Source organism: Ammospiza caudacuta, chromosome 15 (genome assembly GCF_027887145.1).
Source record: "Ammospiza caudacuta isolate bAmmCau1 chromosome 15, bAmmCau1.pri, whole genome shotgun sequence".
NCBI classification, from domain to species: domain Eukaryota; kingdom Metazoa; phylum Chordata; class Aves; order Passeriformes; family Passerellidae; genus Ammospiza; species Ammospiza caudacuta.
The window spans coordinates 13870617-13885964 of NC_080607.1; the positions used below are offsets into that span (position 1 = coordinate 13870617).

Sequence of the window (15348 nt, forward strand, 5' to 3'; positions counted from 1 at the left end):
TGTTCACAGATTCAGCCAAGTGCTTAAAATCTGTTTGGCTCACCAAGAAAGCAGAGCAGCCGTGGTTTGGGCCAGCTCCACAAAGAGCTGTGCTGGCACAGCACGGGGTGGGAGGCAGGGAGGGAGATGAGTGAGCCGAGCTGCTGCTTGTTTTCAGAATGAAGAGAGACCCAGCCTTTGGAGATGCTAATTTATCCCTTTTCACAGTCAGTGAGTTTGCTTATGGCAATGAAAGGAAAACAAACAGTCGAACATCTTCAAGGTCTAGTGCATAAATGTACCAGCACAGCTGTGGTGTGTGTGCAGGGCTGTGACACAGCAGGGCTGCCTATTGCTGTCACAGCCCCACGGGGGCACAGCTGGGCCCTCCCCAGCACCTCTGCACATTTTGACAAAAGGATCGTGAAGGTGGAAGATTTCTGACCCTGGGCGCTGCTGGGTTAGGGGCATGGTATCACAGCAATGCCCAGAGCAGCTGCTCAGAGCTCTCTGCCTCCTCCTCCTCCTCCTGAACACATGGGAATCACTAGCAGCAGGGCAGGTGGGAGGCTTGGCTGGGCATGCACATTTTCAGCAGTAAAAGCAGCAGTTTCCAGCTGGGATGGAGGCAGCAGCAGCTCCAGTCTCTGCTCACATGTCTGCTCACATCTCCCAGCACACACAGGAGCCAAAGCCAAGCCAGGGTGTCCGGGCTGCCAGAGCTGTGCTGGGCCCTAGGGGCAGGAGGGAATGGCTTGGAGGCACCAGGAGAGCTGATAAAGGTTTAAGGACTGAATAAGAGCCCAATGTTCAAGGTGACATACAGGGGAGTTCAGCAGGGACAGGCACAGGCTGTCCTTTGCTCACAGCATAGGGCTCATCTCCAATTTTCACCTTTTCTGCCCAAAGTCATGGCCAGTGCACATTGTGTGTGGGGCAGTGTCTCAAGGGCAGTGTGGCACTTCAACTGCAGCAGAGCAGAACGTGAAACCCAGGGCAGAATGGCCCTGCCATGCAGGAGGGGGAGCAGGAAAGAGCTGCATTAGCACATCAGAGGTACCAGGTGTGATCAGGAGGGCTCAGGGTGTGGTTGTGTCCTTGAGGAGTCAGTGCCACTGCAGGATCACCAGGTTTGGAGGGACAAGATGAGGAGTGACAGCTGAAACCATTTCCAGAGGTGTTCCTGGTGTCTGGGGAGAAGCTGGCATAGGGCAGGTCCCTGCATCCTCTACTTTAATGTCACAGCAGTTTTCATACACTGATAACTACCTTTCTTCACATGTTGCATAAGTAGTTTCCCAGGTAAAAGTTCAAATAAATTCTTGGTTTTGCCTCTGATGTGCCTCCTTTTGAAGTCTAAGGGGAGAAATTAGGAAACAACATTTACTGTTCTTTCTCAGGCAGGTTATTCCATCTTAGAGGTTGTTTAGGAGGATGCTATCCCTCCATAGGATTCAGTGATCAGAAACTGGAATAAAACTGGGACACGAACCAGACTATAACTGTAGAATAATGAATAATTGTGCTATTTCAAACCCATGGAACACAAAGAAAGGTTTTAGCATATGAAAGACTCCAGGAAAATGCATGCAGCCAGACTGTTGGCATTTGTAATGCTCCCGGCTCAGAATTGATTCCCAGGACTTGAGTGAACAAGCTGACATCAGAAAAAGAGTGAGGAAGCAAGAGTGGGACACAACAAGAGCTCTAAAATGTCTTGGAAGAGATTCAGAGCTAAGTAAATGGTTTTCAGCTTCCAGGAGGGCAAAACTAAGCTCAGAGACCCCAAAGGCATCAAAGACAGCAGATATGGATGTTGATCTTCTTCTGTTTCACTTGTGCAGGAGAGATTGAATCCTCACCATGGTGTTTGATGCTTTCCCTCCAGTACAGCTCCTTTGGGCATGAATGGAAGAAAACTGGCTGTAATAACCTCAGTTACCTCCATTGTTCTGTTTTTTTCCCTACATCTCCTTTCTCCTGCTTCCCTAATGCTCATTTTGTCCAGATCACATTCCCATCCACAGAGGATGCGGGGTGTTTTATATGCAGCTGGCTGGTAGGATGATCTGTGCAATCCCCATTTCCCCAGCATTTCCAGGGCTGATTTCCATCTCATTCCCCAGTGAGCCAATCCACACAGCTTATAACACCTCCCTTTTGGAGAAGTTTCTCTAGACATTTATCAAGAAATTTGGCTCAAGGAAAGTCACTGGTGTGGAGGGAGACAGGCAGAGATGGAGATGGGAGAGGCAAGATTCATGTGCAGTCCTAAGGAAAACACCCCCATAAAGCCCCACCTGGCCCTTCCCCACTGCAGTGATGTCCATTAATGACACTTTATCCACTCCCAGGGTATCTCTGTCTTTCCAGCCCTTTAATTCTGATCCAGCCAAGCTGTTGAGTCTTGGAGAAAGGCCATAACAAGCTCTGCTGCTTGTTAACAGCATTGCTGGTTACTCCAGTGGTTGTATCTTACTCCTGAGACAGAGATAACACCTCGAAAAATGCTTATTGCAAAAATATCTATCAGTGAAAGGTCCTCAGCCTCTGCTAGAATCTACCTACACCAAGTGGGTCAAACTCTCAGTGCCTAAAACCTCTCAGCAGAAAAGCTCCTTGGCTTGAGGAATTGGTTACAAAGCACTGGCACAGGCTCTGTGACACTACATGGACTAAATATCCTTGATTTCAAGTAAATAAAACCACTCATGGGATAAAGTTTAGGAAGATAAATGGACGAGTTGTTTGTGCAGGTTGTCTCTCTCCTAATCAATAGCCCTGCTGGGACCCAATTTTGTTACAGCCTGACTGTTGCTGTTGGATCTGAAATAACCAGACAAAAGCAAATGTCACTGGAAATTCCACCAAAATAGATCAAATCCCAAGACAGGCAGAGAGGGGACGTGAGCAATTTCCAAAAACAGTTGATAAAAAAACATAAAGGAGCTCTGTCTCAAATCACCTGTGGTTACTAATTTTAACAGGCAGAACAGCAAGTTCAGGACTGGGAATTTGGCTGCACTGACTTAAGCCAGAAAGGAAGCAGAATAACCTGCAAATGCAGATGTTCCTCATTGTACTGCTCACCTTCCCCACTTTGTGAGCATTTCATGACAATAATTTTCTGCCTTGGCCAGTTATCACAGCTTTAGAGTTTATATTCAGTGCTAAATTCAAAACCATTCTGAACCAACTCGCTGTAGGTTTGGCTTTGTTTTTTGGTTTTTTAAATTTTTTTTCTCCAAGGAATCTGGAAAGCACAGTTCCAAAGCTCTGACCTGTATAAACAGAAACACTGCAACTCCCAACACCCCAACACCTGTGCAGGGTGTTCCTGTGCAGGTGTCCCTTCCAAACACACTGTTCCTGCTGTGCTGCAACCTTCAGCTCCTCTGACCTCTCCTTTCTCTTCTGATTGTTGTCTGCAGCAACACTTCTGAGCTGAAAGGTTTCCATTTTATATGTCAAGGCAGCTCTGGAGAGCTGCACCGTGAACAGAAATGTTACTTCCATCAGAATGGTACTTCTATGCATTTTCCTACATTTTCCAGAGGGACTGTATGTCATAGTGAAAATATTAATTCTTGGGAGCTTCTAGAGAATGAACACACATGAAGCCAAGAACAACTTTAAATACTTACAGGATGCACTAACCATATTTTATCTGACTTTTGTTGTAGGTTGGCTCCCACACAAGTCTGACATGTTCCAATATTCCTTTAGCAGAATTTCTTAACTCCATAGGATTTTTTCTTAATGACAAGAAGAAATAATATTTGGACTCCTTGTCTAAAAAAGTCAGTTCTCTTAAGGTAAACCTCTTTCTCCTTGGTATTGATGTGACAATCTACTCTCTAAGTGTGATGTATTTGCTGCTAAGATTTCAAAGGCTGGCTGTATGAATATCAGGCTGCCAGCCTGTATGGAACTGCAGAAATTACACATCCAGAATAAATGTGGAGGAATGTGCATGATGCTCCATTTTTTACCTTTTAACAGCTCTGAAAAGTATGTACTGATGCTTTAGGCTTAGGGTTTAATCAGAGTTCAGGAAGGTTTGTTTTTGATGCAGGGGCAGGTTGCAGACAATAATCCAGCACAGCCTGAAGCAGTGATTGCAAAGAAGGAGGAACATTTTTATCAGTATCTGCATGGTTTGTTGCAGACACATCTCAGCTGATGGCAAGGAAGGGGGTGTAACACAACAATTACCTCCATGTTATACGGGTAAAAGGCAGACTCAGAGCTGTTCAATATTCCACCTGATAAAATGCAAAGTAGCTTCTCAGCCTGCAGGAGGGAGACGTGGCAAAAGCAGCAGGTTAATCTCCAGCTCCTCTCAGCACAGGGCTGTGACTCATGTAAGGCTTTGCCTGAGCTACCAAGCCCCAGGGGAGATGAACAGTGGTTGTCACATCACAGTGAGGTGATCTCTGGCTGCAGTGGTTGTGTACAAAACACCCCAGCAAGGAAACCATCAGCATTCTGCCAAGAGCAGAAACAGCCAAGATGGTGCTAGACTTTGTTACCTTGGCAGCCAACAGAAAATGCAGCTGTGCTCCAGTGGATTTGCTTCTTTGGTTATGAGGTGCTGCTTTTCTCTGTGCTGGGGACACAGAACAACAACTGACAATAAGGGACCACAAGCAGACAAATGGGCAGAAATTATCTGTTATTTCTGAGCATTTCAATACAGTATTTGTTTTTCTTACAAGTCTGTCAGCCCGAGTGTCCAGTTGTGCCTTTTTCCTGCTGTGGGATGTGAGTTTGAGCACTGCAGTTGTGCAGACAGACAGCTCAGCCAGACACAGGCTGTGGCTGTGGAGTTTGATTGACTTGTCCATACAGAAATGATGGGGCATTAAAAAAACATAACACATCTGCTGTTTGGTTTGCTGCTTCTTTTGGAGTTGTGGAGTTTTCTTCCAGAGATTTCCAGGGAAAAGCAATGTCTTCAGCTGCCTCCGCCCCAGCCATCAGGGAACAAAATCTGTGTGTGGAAAGGATAAGGCCACTGAGCAAATGAATAAATCAGTGTCAGGGTCTGAGAAGGAAAGGCACAGAATTAATTCCTTTCCCTTGTAAACCTTTTGTTCTGTGCCAGAGAATTTCTTCATCACCCAGGCCTTTGTCCCATTGAGCCTCCATGAAATGCAAATGTAGGAACTGAGGAATTGTCCCTCTCTCCATCCCCCATGGAAACAATTGCTGGGGACATGAAGAACTGATCCCACATGATCCCTCCCCACCTGTTTGGCTAGTGCTGCATTATGTGTTAATCCATGAAGGAGCAGCCCACGGAGCTGGCTTTTGTCCATGTGGGTTGCATGGGAATCACCCTGACTGCTCTGCAGAGGAGGCTTTGCAGGACTGATGGTGCCTGAAGGATCAACAGAGGTCTCTGCTGGCTCAAGAGAAGTAACCAGAGACAGCCTTAAAATCACCACTTTATGCTGACATAGTCAGGACTTACCTCTTCTATCAGCCTCGTAACATCCAGAGATATCACAGCCCCCGGGCTGCCCGGGCTGCCCAGGCTGCCCTCTGGCACCAGGGAAACCTGGAGGACCATAACTCCCAGGGATGCCCTTGGGACCTGGTTTCCCCTGCACAACTTCTCCTGGTGGGCCTGCAGAAGGAGAAGCACAGAAAGCTGTAGCACATCTGCTTTTGCAGTGTCATACCTCTGCTGTATTTTCCCCCATCTTACATGGCAGGTAACTTTCTGAGCATAGTTTCCTCATTTTGGTGGATAAACAGGACCTGCCAGTTGGAAAACCTGTTCTGGATCCCAGTACCTGAATCCCTATTCTTGACCTTAAGGGTGCACACCTTGGCTAAAAATGGAGCCTGAGAACCCCAAATCCACCTACATGTTAAAGCAGAGAATCACCTTAACCCCAGGATCCACCCCAGAGTCATTGGGGTTTGTGCCTTTACATCTCAACTCTGGACAATTAAATGCAGAAGAATGTGTTTGACCACACTCTTTTGACAGTGCCTGGTTTGTTATGCCAGTAGCAAACTTCCCACAGATCCCAAGATCAGGGATCAGGGTGGAGGAGTACACCAAATCCTCACAGATTACTCACAAACCCTTATGCTCCACGAGCTGAATTTTCAGAGCTTCTATCCCCCAAGCATCTGGTCTTGCATGCAAAAAGGCAGCAAAACCAAAACTCCCTGGATGAGTGTCATGTCCTCAAAACACATCATCCCCTGGGAATGGGTACCAGAGGGAAGAAGCTGCCTGGTTAATCTCTTGCATTTTAGCAGAGAGGAAACCATTGAGGATGCTGCCACAGGGCTGTGGTGGGAAGGTGAGTCCAGCCCCAGCACAGAGGTCCTTCAGCTGGATGATGCTTTGAATCTGAGAGCTGCTGGCCATCCTTGGATCAATAGACAGAAGTTGGGGTCACTCTACCTGTTCTGCCTCTGGGTCCTTGGCTCCCTTCCTCACTGGCTCCAGACATCCCTTTCTCTCCTTTGGGCCCTGGGGCACCTATTCACAGATAAGAGATAAGTGTTGCTTCACTCTATGTCAAATTTCACCCTGAATTGAGGCTCCTGCAGTCTCTCCATGAGTCAAAGAGGAGTCACAACCCTTGGCAACACTGAGAAACATCCATTTGCTTTCACTCACTCTGAACACCTACTCTTGCTCTGACCAGCAGGGCACTGATTTCTTTGATCCAAGCAGCACAGATCTGCAGCCCAAAAGGGGTGGGAATGAACATTTTTCACAGAGAAATTCATAGCAATAGTGTTTCTGCACCAGCCTGAGGGTCGGGCCCACCTCTGTGCTCTTCATGTGGATCAAACAAATCACAAAGCTGAACTGTCTCTTTGACCAGGTGCTGGTTAGCTAGGATTGATATTTTCCTGTTAAATTACTTGTTAAACTAGTACCTCTCAAAGAAAACAGGTACATTTTGACAAAATATGATTTTTTCATTATTTTAAGATGAAAATATTTTGATGAGCCATGTCCTTCAGGTGTTTTTTCACTAGATCTGTCTTCTGCCCTCTCCTGCTTGACAGGCTGGAAAAATCTGTTGTTACTCCCTTCTCTCTGAAGTGACGTTTTGATGAGCTCTGCAGATACCAGCTAAGACTGACTACTTCAGGAGGAAGGAGTTAAACAGAATATTTCCAGTTACTCTGAGGTGTTAGGACACTGCTGAAACCAATGGTTTTCTTTTTATTTTGACAATTACTTGAACCACTGACAAACGTCTGCCAATCCAAGCAAAACATCTTCCCACCTTTCACTCATTCATGTGCAATAACTGAGGCCACTTCAGAGATCATATTAATCTATTTCTTTAGTTATGTCTGAGTCTTTCATTGTGAAACTACTGCTCCAGAAACTTCCCCTTTAAAGATTGCTCCAGCTGTCTCATGCCTTCCATCAGTGTTTTCCAATGCTCCTCCTTTCTGCCCAAAGCTGATCTGTTCCACCACCATGTCTCCACCCAAATAACTGGTTTTTTGTAGCAAAAGCCTCCTGCCCACTAAAATTAAACTCTCCGTCCCTCCCAAACCTACAAATGGTGCTAATCTGGCCTTTCCTTCCATTCAGAGCTTGAAAACAGAGTAGGTTGCATCTGGCTTCTCCCTACTTGTTGAGATTTATAATTTGGGTGTCGCTTCCTAGAATGGAGAAATCCAAAGGGAAAACAGCAATAAAATGAGACAATATCATGTATTATCTATACAATACTGCTTGAGGCACTGAGATGTTTAGTTAAAGTACCAAAGATGCAGTGAAAAATGCATATGAACACTTCTGCCCATACCTCTCTCTCCTGGATACCCATCCTTGCCTGGCTGCCCAGGGCTGCCATTTTCTCCTCTTTCTCCACTGTTCCCAGGTGGGCCTGGGGGACCTGGAGGTCCTGGTTCTCCTGGTTTTAACCTTTCCTCCCAGATGGGAACTGGCTTCCTTGCATGTTCATGTATGAATGAATCAAATTTCAACACGTGAGCTGAGAAGGCAAGAGAGAAAACAAACATTTCCTTGGCTGAGAAATTCAGAAGAGAGATAAAAATCAAAGGATTTTGTCTGGAAAGGTACTTAGAATGATCAGCTAGTGCTGAAAAGCTGTCAGTCAAAACTGAGAGAGGCAGGAGATGAAGATGGGCAGCTGAGTGATGACTTTGCTGCCTGACCTTGGGCAAGGCACTGCTTCTCTCTGCACATCACAGCACAGGAGCTTTACAAACCTGCCTCGTCTCGGGAGGAATCAGCACATATTGCTGAAAGAATAATTTCTATCAAATTAGTTTCAAGCTTTTCCATTTAAGAAATAAAGGAGGCTTTGCAAAACACCAAAGGGTTTTGCAAATAAATGTTTTGCAGGTCTTTTCTGTGCTACTGCCACCCGATAAAGACAAAGTAGTGCTTAGAGCCTGAGATGGGACATTTGCTGGTGGTGGGGCTGCTGGGATCACTGCAGCTTCAGGTTGTCTCTCCTCTGGTTTTCCAGTTCTGGAGAGTCATAGGATCATAGAATCACAGATGGTTTGGGTTGGAAGAGACCTTAAAGCTCATCCTCTTCCATGCCCTGCCATGGCAGGGATACCTTCCACCATCCCAGGTTGGTCCAAGTGCCATCCAACCTGGCCTTGGACAATTCTAGGGATGGGGCAGCCACAGCTTCTCTGTGCCAGGGCCTCAGCACCCTCACAGGGAACAATTTCATATCTAATATAAATCCAGTCCTTCAGCTTAAAGCCATTCCCCCTTGTCCCATCACCACACGAGCAGACTCAGGACCTGGGTTGGTTTTACTCACTCTGGATCATCCGCTCACAGGCCTGGCTGACGAGCTGGTAAATGGTGGCCAAAGACTGTGGTTCCCCCTAAAATGAAGCATTTTTTAAAAAAATTAAGAAAAAAAATGAAGTATCAATATCTTTTAGAAAGGATCAACCTCATAATGCATGAGATCTTTCAGCCCATTCTTTTTCTCAGCTTGAGTTCCAGAGATATTAATTACTGTGAAATGCAGCTCTATTTATTTATCAAGAAGCTCTGAAACCAGAAAATTGAAATTGGAAACATCAATAATTGCTTTTCTCCTGCACATCAAAAGGACCAGACCGAATCTAAATAATTACCAAAAAAGGGAGAGCAAATTTCACCCTCAAATTTTATCAGAAAAGATGCTAAGTCTATAACTCAGTGTTCTGTGATATGTAAAACATTTAGTATGATCAGATATTACAACTTCCTATCTTTGACTCCATCTTCCATGAATATTGATTCTTACTGTATTTTGAATAAATCATATATCATGAGCCCTTCAGAAAGTTTTAGTGAAGTAGGGAAAAGCAATTAAAATGCAAAAACCTGCTTAAAAATAAACACTGACTGTGAAAATTCATACCTAATGCACCTGCTTCAAGAACTGTTTATAAAACATACATCTCTGGCTGGATCACTGTGCAGAAAATCCAGGCTTAAAAACTGCTCTGTTCAACACCCAAAGGAGGGGGAAACAAAAAGTTTCAGTGTAAAAAAAAAGTCTAGAAAAGGAAAAACTGGTGTGATTGGAAGGAGAATGCTCTTAAAAATTATAATTCTGAAGCATTAACTTGAGACAAAAGCACCTCATCCCTGTCTGAAGAAAAATTCGCATAAGTCACTCTTGGCAATGACTCCTAGAAAGTCATGGCAGTTTGATTTAACCAGAAGTCAGGATGAGAAAAACTTGAAAAACTTCTTTTCCCAATAAAAGAACCTTCCAAGGTAGTGTGGATGTCCCGGCTGCCAAGGTCTGTGCTGGGGCATGGACAATGATTATGACAAATGAGTCCCCTTTGGCAACACATTAATCCAGAACAAAGTGGAGCCAAGTGGGTTTGGTTTTTCCCTTCTCAGCAAAGAATGGATTTGCATTTGACATTTCTGCTTCATTACTACAAGTGATACTAAGGAGCTCCTGACTGCTGTGGGATTATTTATACCCCAGCAGCCCAGCCTGTGCAGGTGAAAGGAAAAAAGCAATAGGTACAACCAACACTGGAGAGGTTTGGCTCATAATTGTAAGAAAAAGTTGCAATTCAAGTTATCACACACAGTCTTTTGAGTGTATGATGCACTGACAATATCACCCAGCATGAGAAAAACTCACTTTCTCTCCTCTTTCTCCTTTGGGACCTGGCAGCCCCTACAGAAAAAAAAAAAAAAAATGTCTAAGGAAGGAAGAACAGAAAAAACCAAACAAATAAATTCACTGGGGGTGTGGGTTACATTAGTGGGAGCACAATGATTGTTCCTCACACTCTTGTTGTTTCCTTGACCTCATGGCAGTGATTTTAAGAGCTTTAAGTCCATACTTAAAAGTATGAATTCAGGCTCAAACACTTTATTTTTAAATAAAAGAGTAATAAATCAGTTACTGGAGCAGTGGAATAAGCACCATCAACAGGGATGCAGAAATTTCTCAGATGCACTCTAAGAACAGATTTCCCAACAGTACAGGTGGTTTTTAGCATCTAAGGAGAAGAAATTCCTGTGACATTTAGATCGCCTTCAAGCCCAAAGCTGGCTGCTCCAGCTCATGAGTGACTTTCTTGCTTTATTCTAGAATCTTACACCAGAAATCTGTTTAGATTCTGTGTAGCAGGTGAATCTGCAGAGGGCGAAGGGAGCTGGGATTTGTTGAATGCTTTATCAACAGATCGGTAGCCTGGGCTTTGAATGCCCAGACATCTCCTTTAGAAGGATGAATGTGAATTTAAACTATTCTTCAGACTCTGAGGCAGAGCTGTTGTGGGAACAGCTCATTCCCATTCAATTATTCCATGTCTTGGCCTTCTTTGAGACCCCAAAGCAGAAACTTACTGTTGGCCCAACATCACCTGGAGGTCCCTTCTCACCACTGCTGCCTCGGGTGCCTGTGGCTCCTTGGAAACCCTGCAGACATTACAGATTAGCCATCCAGTTATTCCCTAACTTTCTTTTTCTGTTCAAGGGCTCCAGGGGCACCCCTGGTGGGAGTTCAGAGGACTCAAGCAAGGGAACAGCAGCCTTAAGTTTCCTGTCCAGCCACAAACTCACTGTTCAAAGCTCACTGTGTGTGAGCCATGCTCACATTATTTCCCATCACCATCTCAATTATGGCCAAGCCAGCAAAGCTGAGTTTTGCCAACAAACTGCAGTGTAGTTTATACCCTACAGGCTTTTGATCTTTTATTATATATTCAGATTTAGACACAGCCTAGAGCACAACCTTCCTCTTCAGCCTCCCAATACCACTTGTTTTTTCTCTGTTTCCTTTAAAACCTGTGCTGGCCTCTAATACTTAACAACATCAACAGCAGCTTAGAGAGTGGGAACTGCCTTCTGTGGTCATCTCCTCTTTGTGAGCTTTCTGTGCCTTTTGGAGTCACAAAGAGAAGAAAAAAATCAGCCAAAAACAACTAGCAGAAATACTTTGTTTTAGAATTTTCCAGCTATTACTTTTAAATTCAATAGATATTAGCAACTTTTCTGAACAGTGAAAATGAGAAAAGTTTTCAAGGCAGCACCAGAACAGCTTTCAGAGCCTGCTCTGGAGGTGACAGTGCTTTCCTCATATTTAAAAAGCTGAGGCTCACTGCTGCCAGCTCCACATATTCTCAGGATGAACAAGTCAAAGTTATGAGCCTAATTCAACCTTGGCTCCTATAAATAACTTAGCACAACCACTGCCAAATTCCTTATAACTCAGCAGTGAGACTCAGCGGTGAGATTCAGTTGTGAGAATCAGTAACTTTTCAGGCCCACCAGCCATCAACTAACCCCAAATTTGGTTCAATTTCTCAAGTAAAATGAAGTGTTCCTGTGGTGCCTTCCAATTAGGAGGTGTGAATCAACAGATCTTAAAGTTCTGCTACCCTGGGCGTGACAGAGTGCAAGCACACCCATCTACATCCAGCCTTGGCAGCAGATACTGGCAGGGATGTGGGGGGAACCTTTCACACTGCCTGCATCCTCCAGCCCCTGCTGATTTCAGTCCAACAAACCAAACCCCCTCCAGCTCAACCAGCAGTTGGAAAACAGCAGTGTCAGGAAAGCTAACACAGCACAATAAGAATGTCCTGGCTGGGATGAAGCTTCCTCAGGACTTGCCAGAGCAAGCCAAGGATTTTCTTCTTACCCTGAGGGTGGCAGGGAAAGGAGGCACCTGCACCATGTGCTCCCCGTGGTACCCTGGGAAGGGGGTTTGCCCTGACTCTTCCACGTGAAAGCACAAAGCTCTGCTGAGGAGCAGATTTCAGAGTGCATCCCTCACAGGGAATACTCACCCTTGGTCCAGGAGGTCCTGGAGGCCCAGCTGTGCCTTCGAGTCCCCTCACCCCCTGCAAAGCAAATCCAGTCATTTACTAACAAGAGGATTCTGAGAGACCTCATCAGCAGTGAGATGCTTTGCCATGTGCTGCTTTTAGCAGGAACTTGCTGAAAAGGGTAAGAAAAGCATCGAGCAGCAAGATGGGCATTATCTGCTCAAATTTGGCCAAACCTGAAATGAGCCTCTTTTTTTCCCCCAATCCCTCTGGCTTTGTGAAAAGACCATTCACTTCTGCACTGAGTGCACTGGGAAGTTTTGGGTCTCTGCTGGGATGCTCCTAGCAGATTTTTAGGCACCCATGCACAAAACCTTAGGGGTGAGATGTTTTACCTTTGCACCTTGAAGTCCATCCCTGCCCGGAGCTCCCTGCACACCAGGAATTCCCTGTAAATCAGAAATGCTGGGTAAAGTCAGCATCTGATTATCACTGCCCTAATCCATCTTGGAACAGAGGACAGAAGAGAAAGGTCAAAGAAGACAGAGAGTTATTCATTACATAGAGCAAAGACTGTTACCCCAGCTTTAATTTCATCATATCCAGTTTGCAGATAGGTCTATCTCTCTAACACCAGGTGACTCAGTTTGCTTAGGAAAGTGATGGCATTCCAAAATGACAGACAAGAGCAACAACTTTTCAGACTTGCTTAAAGTAGTTACTCAGAAAAAAGAACAAAAACAAAAAACAAACAAAAAACAAAAAAAAAACAAACCAAAATAAACAAAAACAAAAACAAACAACAACAACAAAACAAACAAACAAACAAAAAAAAAAAAAAAAACAAAAAAAAAAACAAAAAAAAACCAAAAAAAAACCTTAAAAAACCTAACAAGGTGGGCAAATCTTTGGGACAAGTAGATGGAGTGGTGTTCACCATTACCTGCATGCCAGGGATTCCAGTGTCTCCTTTCTCTCCTTTAATTCCTGGTGGCCCCTTGGATTAAAGCAGAAGCACACAGTTGGGTGTGTGGCAGAACCCTTTAAGGCAAAGAGCATCCTGCTGCTCCACATGCATGTCCCAGGTTGTTCCTGCTCCCCGCAGTGTCCCAGGGTAATTTACAGCCACAGCATGTGCACAGGGACTCTGCCATCCCAGACATGTGGCAGCCCTTGCCACTGCTCCCTGCCAAGCAATGATGATCACTGGGAAGAGAAATGCCTGAATATTCATAGGATATCCTGAGTTGGAAGGGACCCCACTGGGCTGCTGGAAATAAAAGCCCATTAAGGGGAGTCTGGACAAAAGCAGGCTCTGGCCACAATGATGAAGCGCAGGGCTTTGTCAGCATAAACCCACTGATTGTCATCTCTCCCTCTGCAGCTGTTCAGCTGCTGGTGAGGGTGATGGAAACACATAAATCACAGCACTGACACCCATTCCTGACAGGTTCTAGCTGGGAAGAGTGAGTGAGTGACAGAAAAAGGGCAATGGAAGAGGTCACATACCACAGGGCCCTGAACTGTGATTCCTTGGGAGCCTGGAGAGCCTTGCTGGCCACTGGGACCTGCTGGTCCCACTTGTCCAGGGGGGCCTGGCTCACCCTGAAACCAAAAACAAGGAAACAATTATAAAGGAAGGGAGTGGTTGGTGCCTGCTGTCCTCATGGGCTGCACTGCACAGCCTGGGTCAGCATGAACCACCTACAGGATTCAAGATTGAACTGGGGCACTGAGGGCATCTCCAGTAACCTCAGCTGCCTGTGTTTTAGGTCCAGGATTTTGGTGCATGTTTCATGAGAGCAGACAGCAAAGCTGCAGGGGGTGCTTTGCAGAGCACAACTCACCTTCCCAAGCAGTGATTCCTGTTATTCAAGCTGGCCAGAGAGCAAAAAGCCATGTTCCTTAGCCCATTTCTGAGATCTGTGTCCATTCTCATTCCTTTCCCCAAATCCTTCCCCTGCAACCATGCTGCTTTCCCAGATGTTATCCCAAAAATGGGACCAGTTTTCTGCTCTGGCTCTGCCCCGTGCTGATCCATGGAGCTGTGAACTCTTGCACCAGGGTTTGCTACAGTCCCAGGGCTGAGGGATTCAACCCCAGCCACTCCTCCAGCTCACCTCAGGGCTGTGTTCCCTCTCTGCCCCAGGGCAGGAGATCTGTCACAGCACAAAGTCTGACCCTGTCACAGCACAGCTGCTCTCAGAGGACATTGCTGACCATGGTCAGTGCATTAATTCAGCACAATCAGGCTCGTCATCTCCATCTCCAAAGCCCAACTGAGCATTAATTAATAATAAGTGATCCCATCCTCCTCTGTGTGTTGTTATGACTCTCTTTGGGCTCAGCTTGGTGCAGGGAGATAATCTCCAGCCTAAGGACTCACCTTGGGTCCTGGCTCCCCCTGCTCCCCCTGAGGTCCTCTCCTGCCAGGGCTGCCCTGCCAGTGGGACACAAAGAACATCATCACATTTATTGCACTGTAACCAGAAGCCTGGGGGACAGAACTCTGTGCACTTCACTGCCCCACACTGGAAAAGGTTTCCTGCCCCACAGAGCTCAAAACAAATAGAGATAAAAAGAAAATTAATTGAGTTGTCCAGGAAATGTGGGTAGGGGAAGAAGAAAGTAACACCAGCACTGGGAGCACAGCACTTATTCCCAGCAGGCAGGGATGAAGTTTCAAACTATTTAACCTCCCTCCAGCTCCCTCTGAGTGGATCCATGCTGAGACATCTCATATGGACATGGGAACACACTTGAGAAGGGAGAAAGGGGGTGCTCATCATGGAATTCAGCTGGGTTTTACACTCTCCACCCCAGAGAAGTGACGTACTGAGATCAGGGACAGACCTGGCTCTGGGAAACCTGGCTTAGCTCTGCCTAACTCTGGGTGGGGAGAAGAAACCAACCTCCTGGCACGACCTCATTTTGTGTGAATTTTTGACATCTTAATCTGAACGTTGCTATTCTTGAACCCAAAATAAACCATGTGGATTTGAATTGAGAAGCACAGGCAGGGAACTTTGGGAAAGGTGCTTTCAGAAGTGCCCAGAAACTCATTTCAGAAGCCAGCTGGATCTAGTCAGA

General features: G+C 45.7%; 1 protein-coding gene across 1 annotated transcript in view; it reads right to left on the minus strand.

The window, feature by feature from the left end:
* Nucleotides 1-4801: 4801 nt before the first annotated feature.
* COL20A1 (collagen type XX alpha 1 chain) overlaps nucleotides 4802-15348 on the minus strand; it is a 48291-nt gene continuing 37744 nt past the window's right edge. Inside the window, exons 28-39 of the mRNA XM_058814710.1 lie at nucleotides 14645-14698; nucleotides 13768-13863; nucleotides 13202-13255; nucleotides 12654-12707; nucleotides 12280-12333; nucleotides 10835-10906; nucleotides 10122-10157; nucleotides 8781-8847; nucleotides 7782-7970; nucleotides 6407-6484; nucleotides 5456-5611; nucleotides 4802-4972 (exon numbers count right to left, since the gene is read on the minus strand). Coding sequence (XP_058670693.1) covers nucleotides 4959-4972; nucleotides 5456-5611; nucleotides 6407-6484; nucleotides 7782-7970; nucleotides 8781-8847; nucleotides 10122-10157; nucleotides 10835-10906; nucleotides 12280-12333; nucleotides 12654-12707; nucleotides 13202-13255; nucleotides 13768-13863; nucleotides 14645-14698 — 924 coding nt within the window. The 3' untranslated portion in view covers nucleotides 4802-4958. The remainder of the gene's footprint in view (nucleotides 4973-5455; nucleotides 5612-6406; nucleotides 6485-7781; nucleotides 7971-8780; nucleotides 8848-10121; nucleotides 10158-10834; nucleotides 10907-12279; nucleotides 12334-12653; nucleotides 12708-13201; nucleotides 13256-13767; nucleotides 13864-14644; nucleotides 14699-15348) is intronic.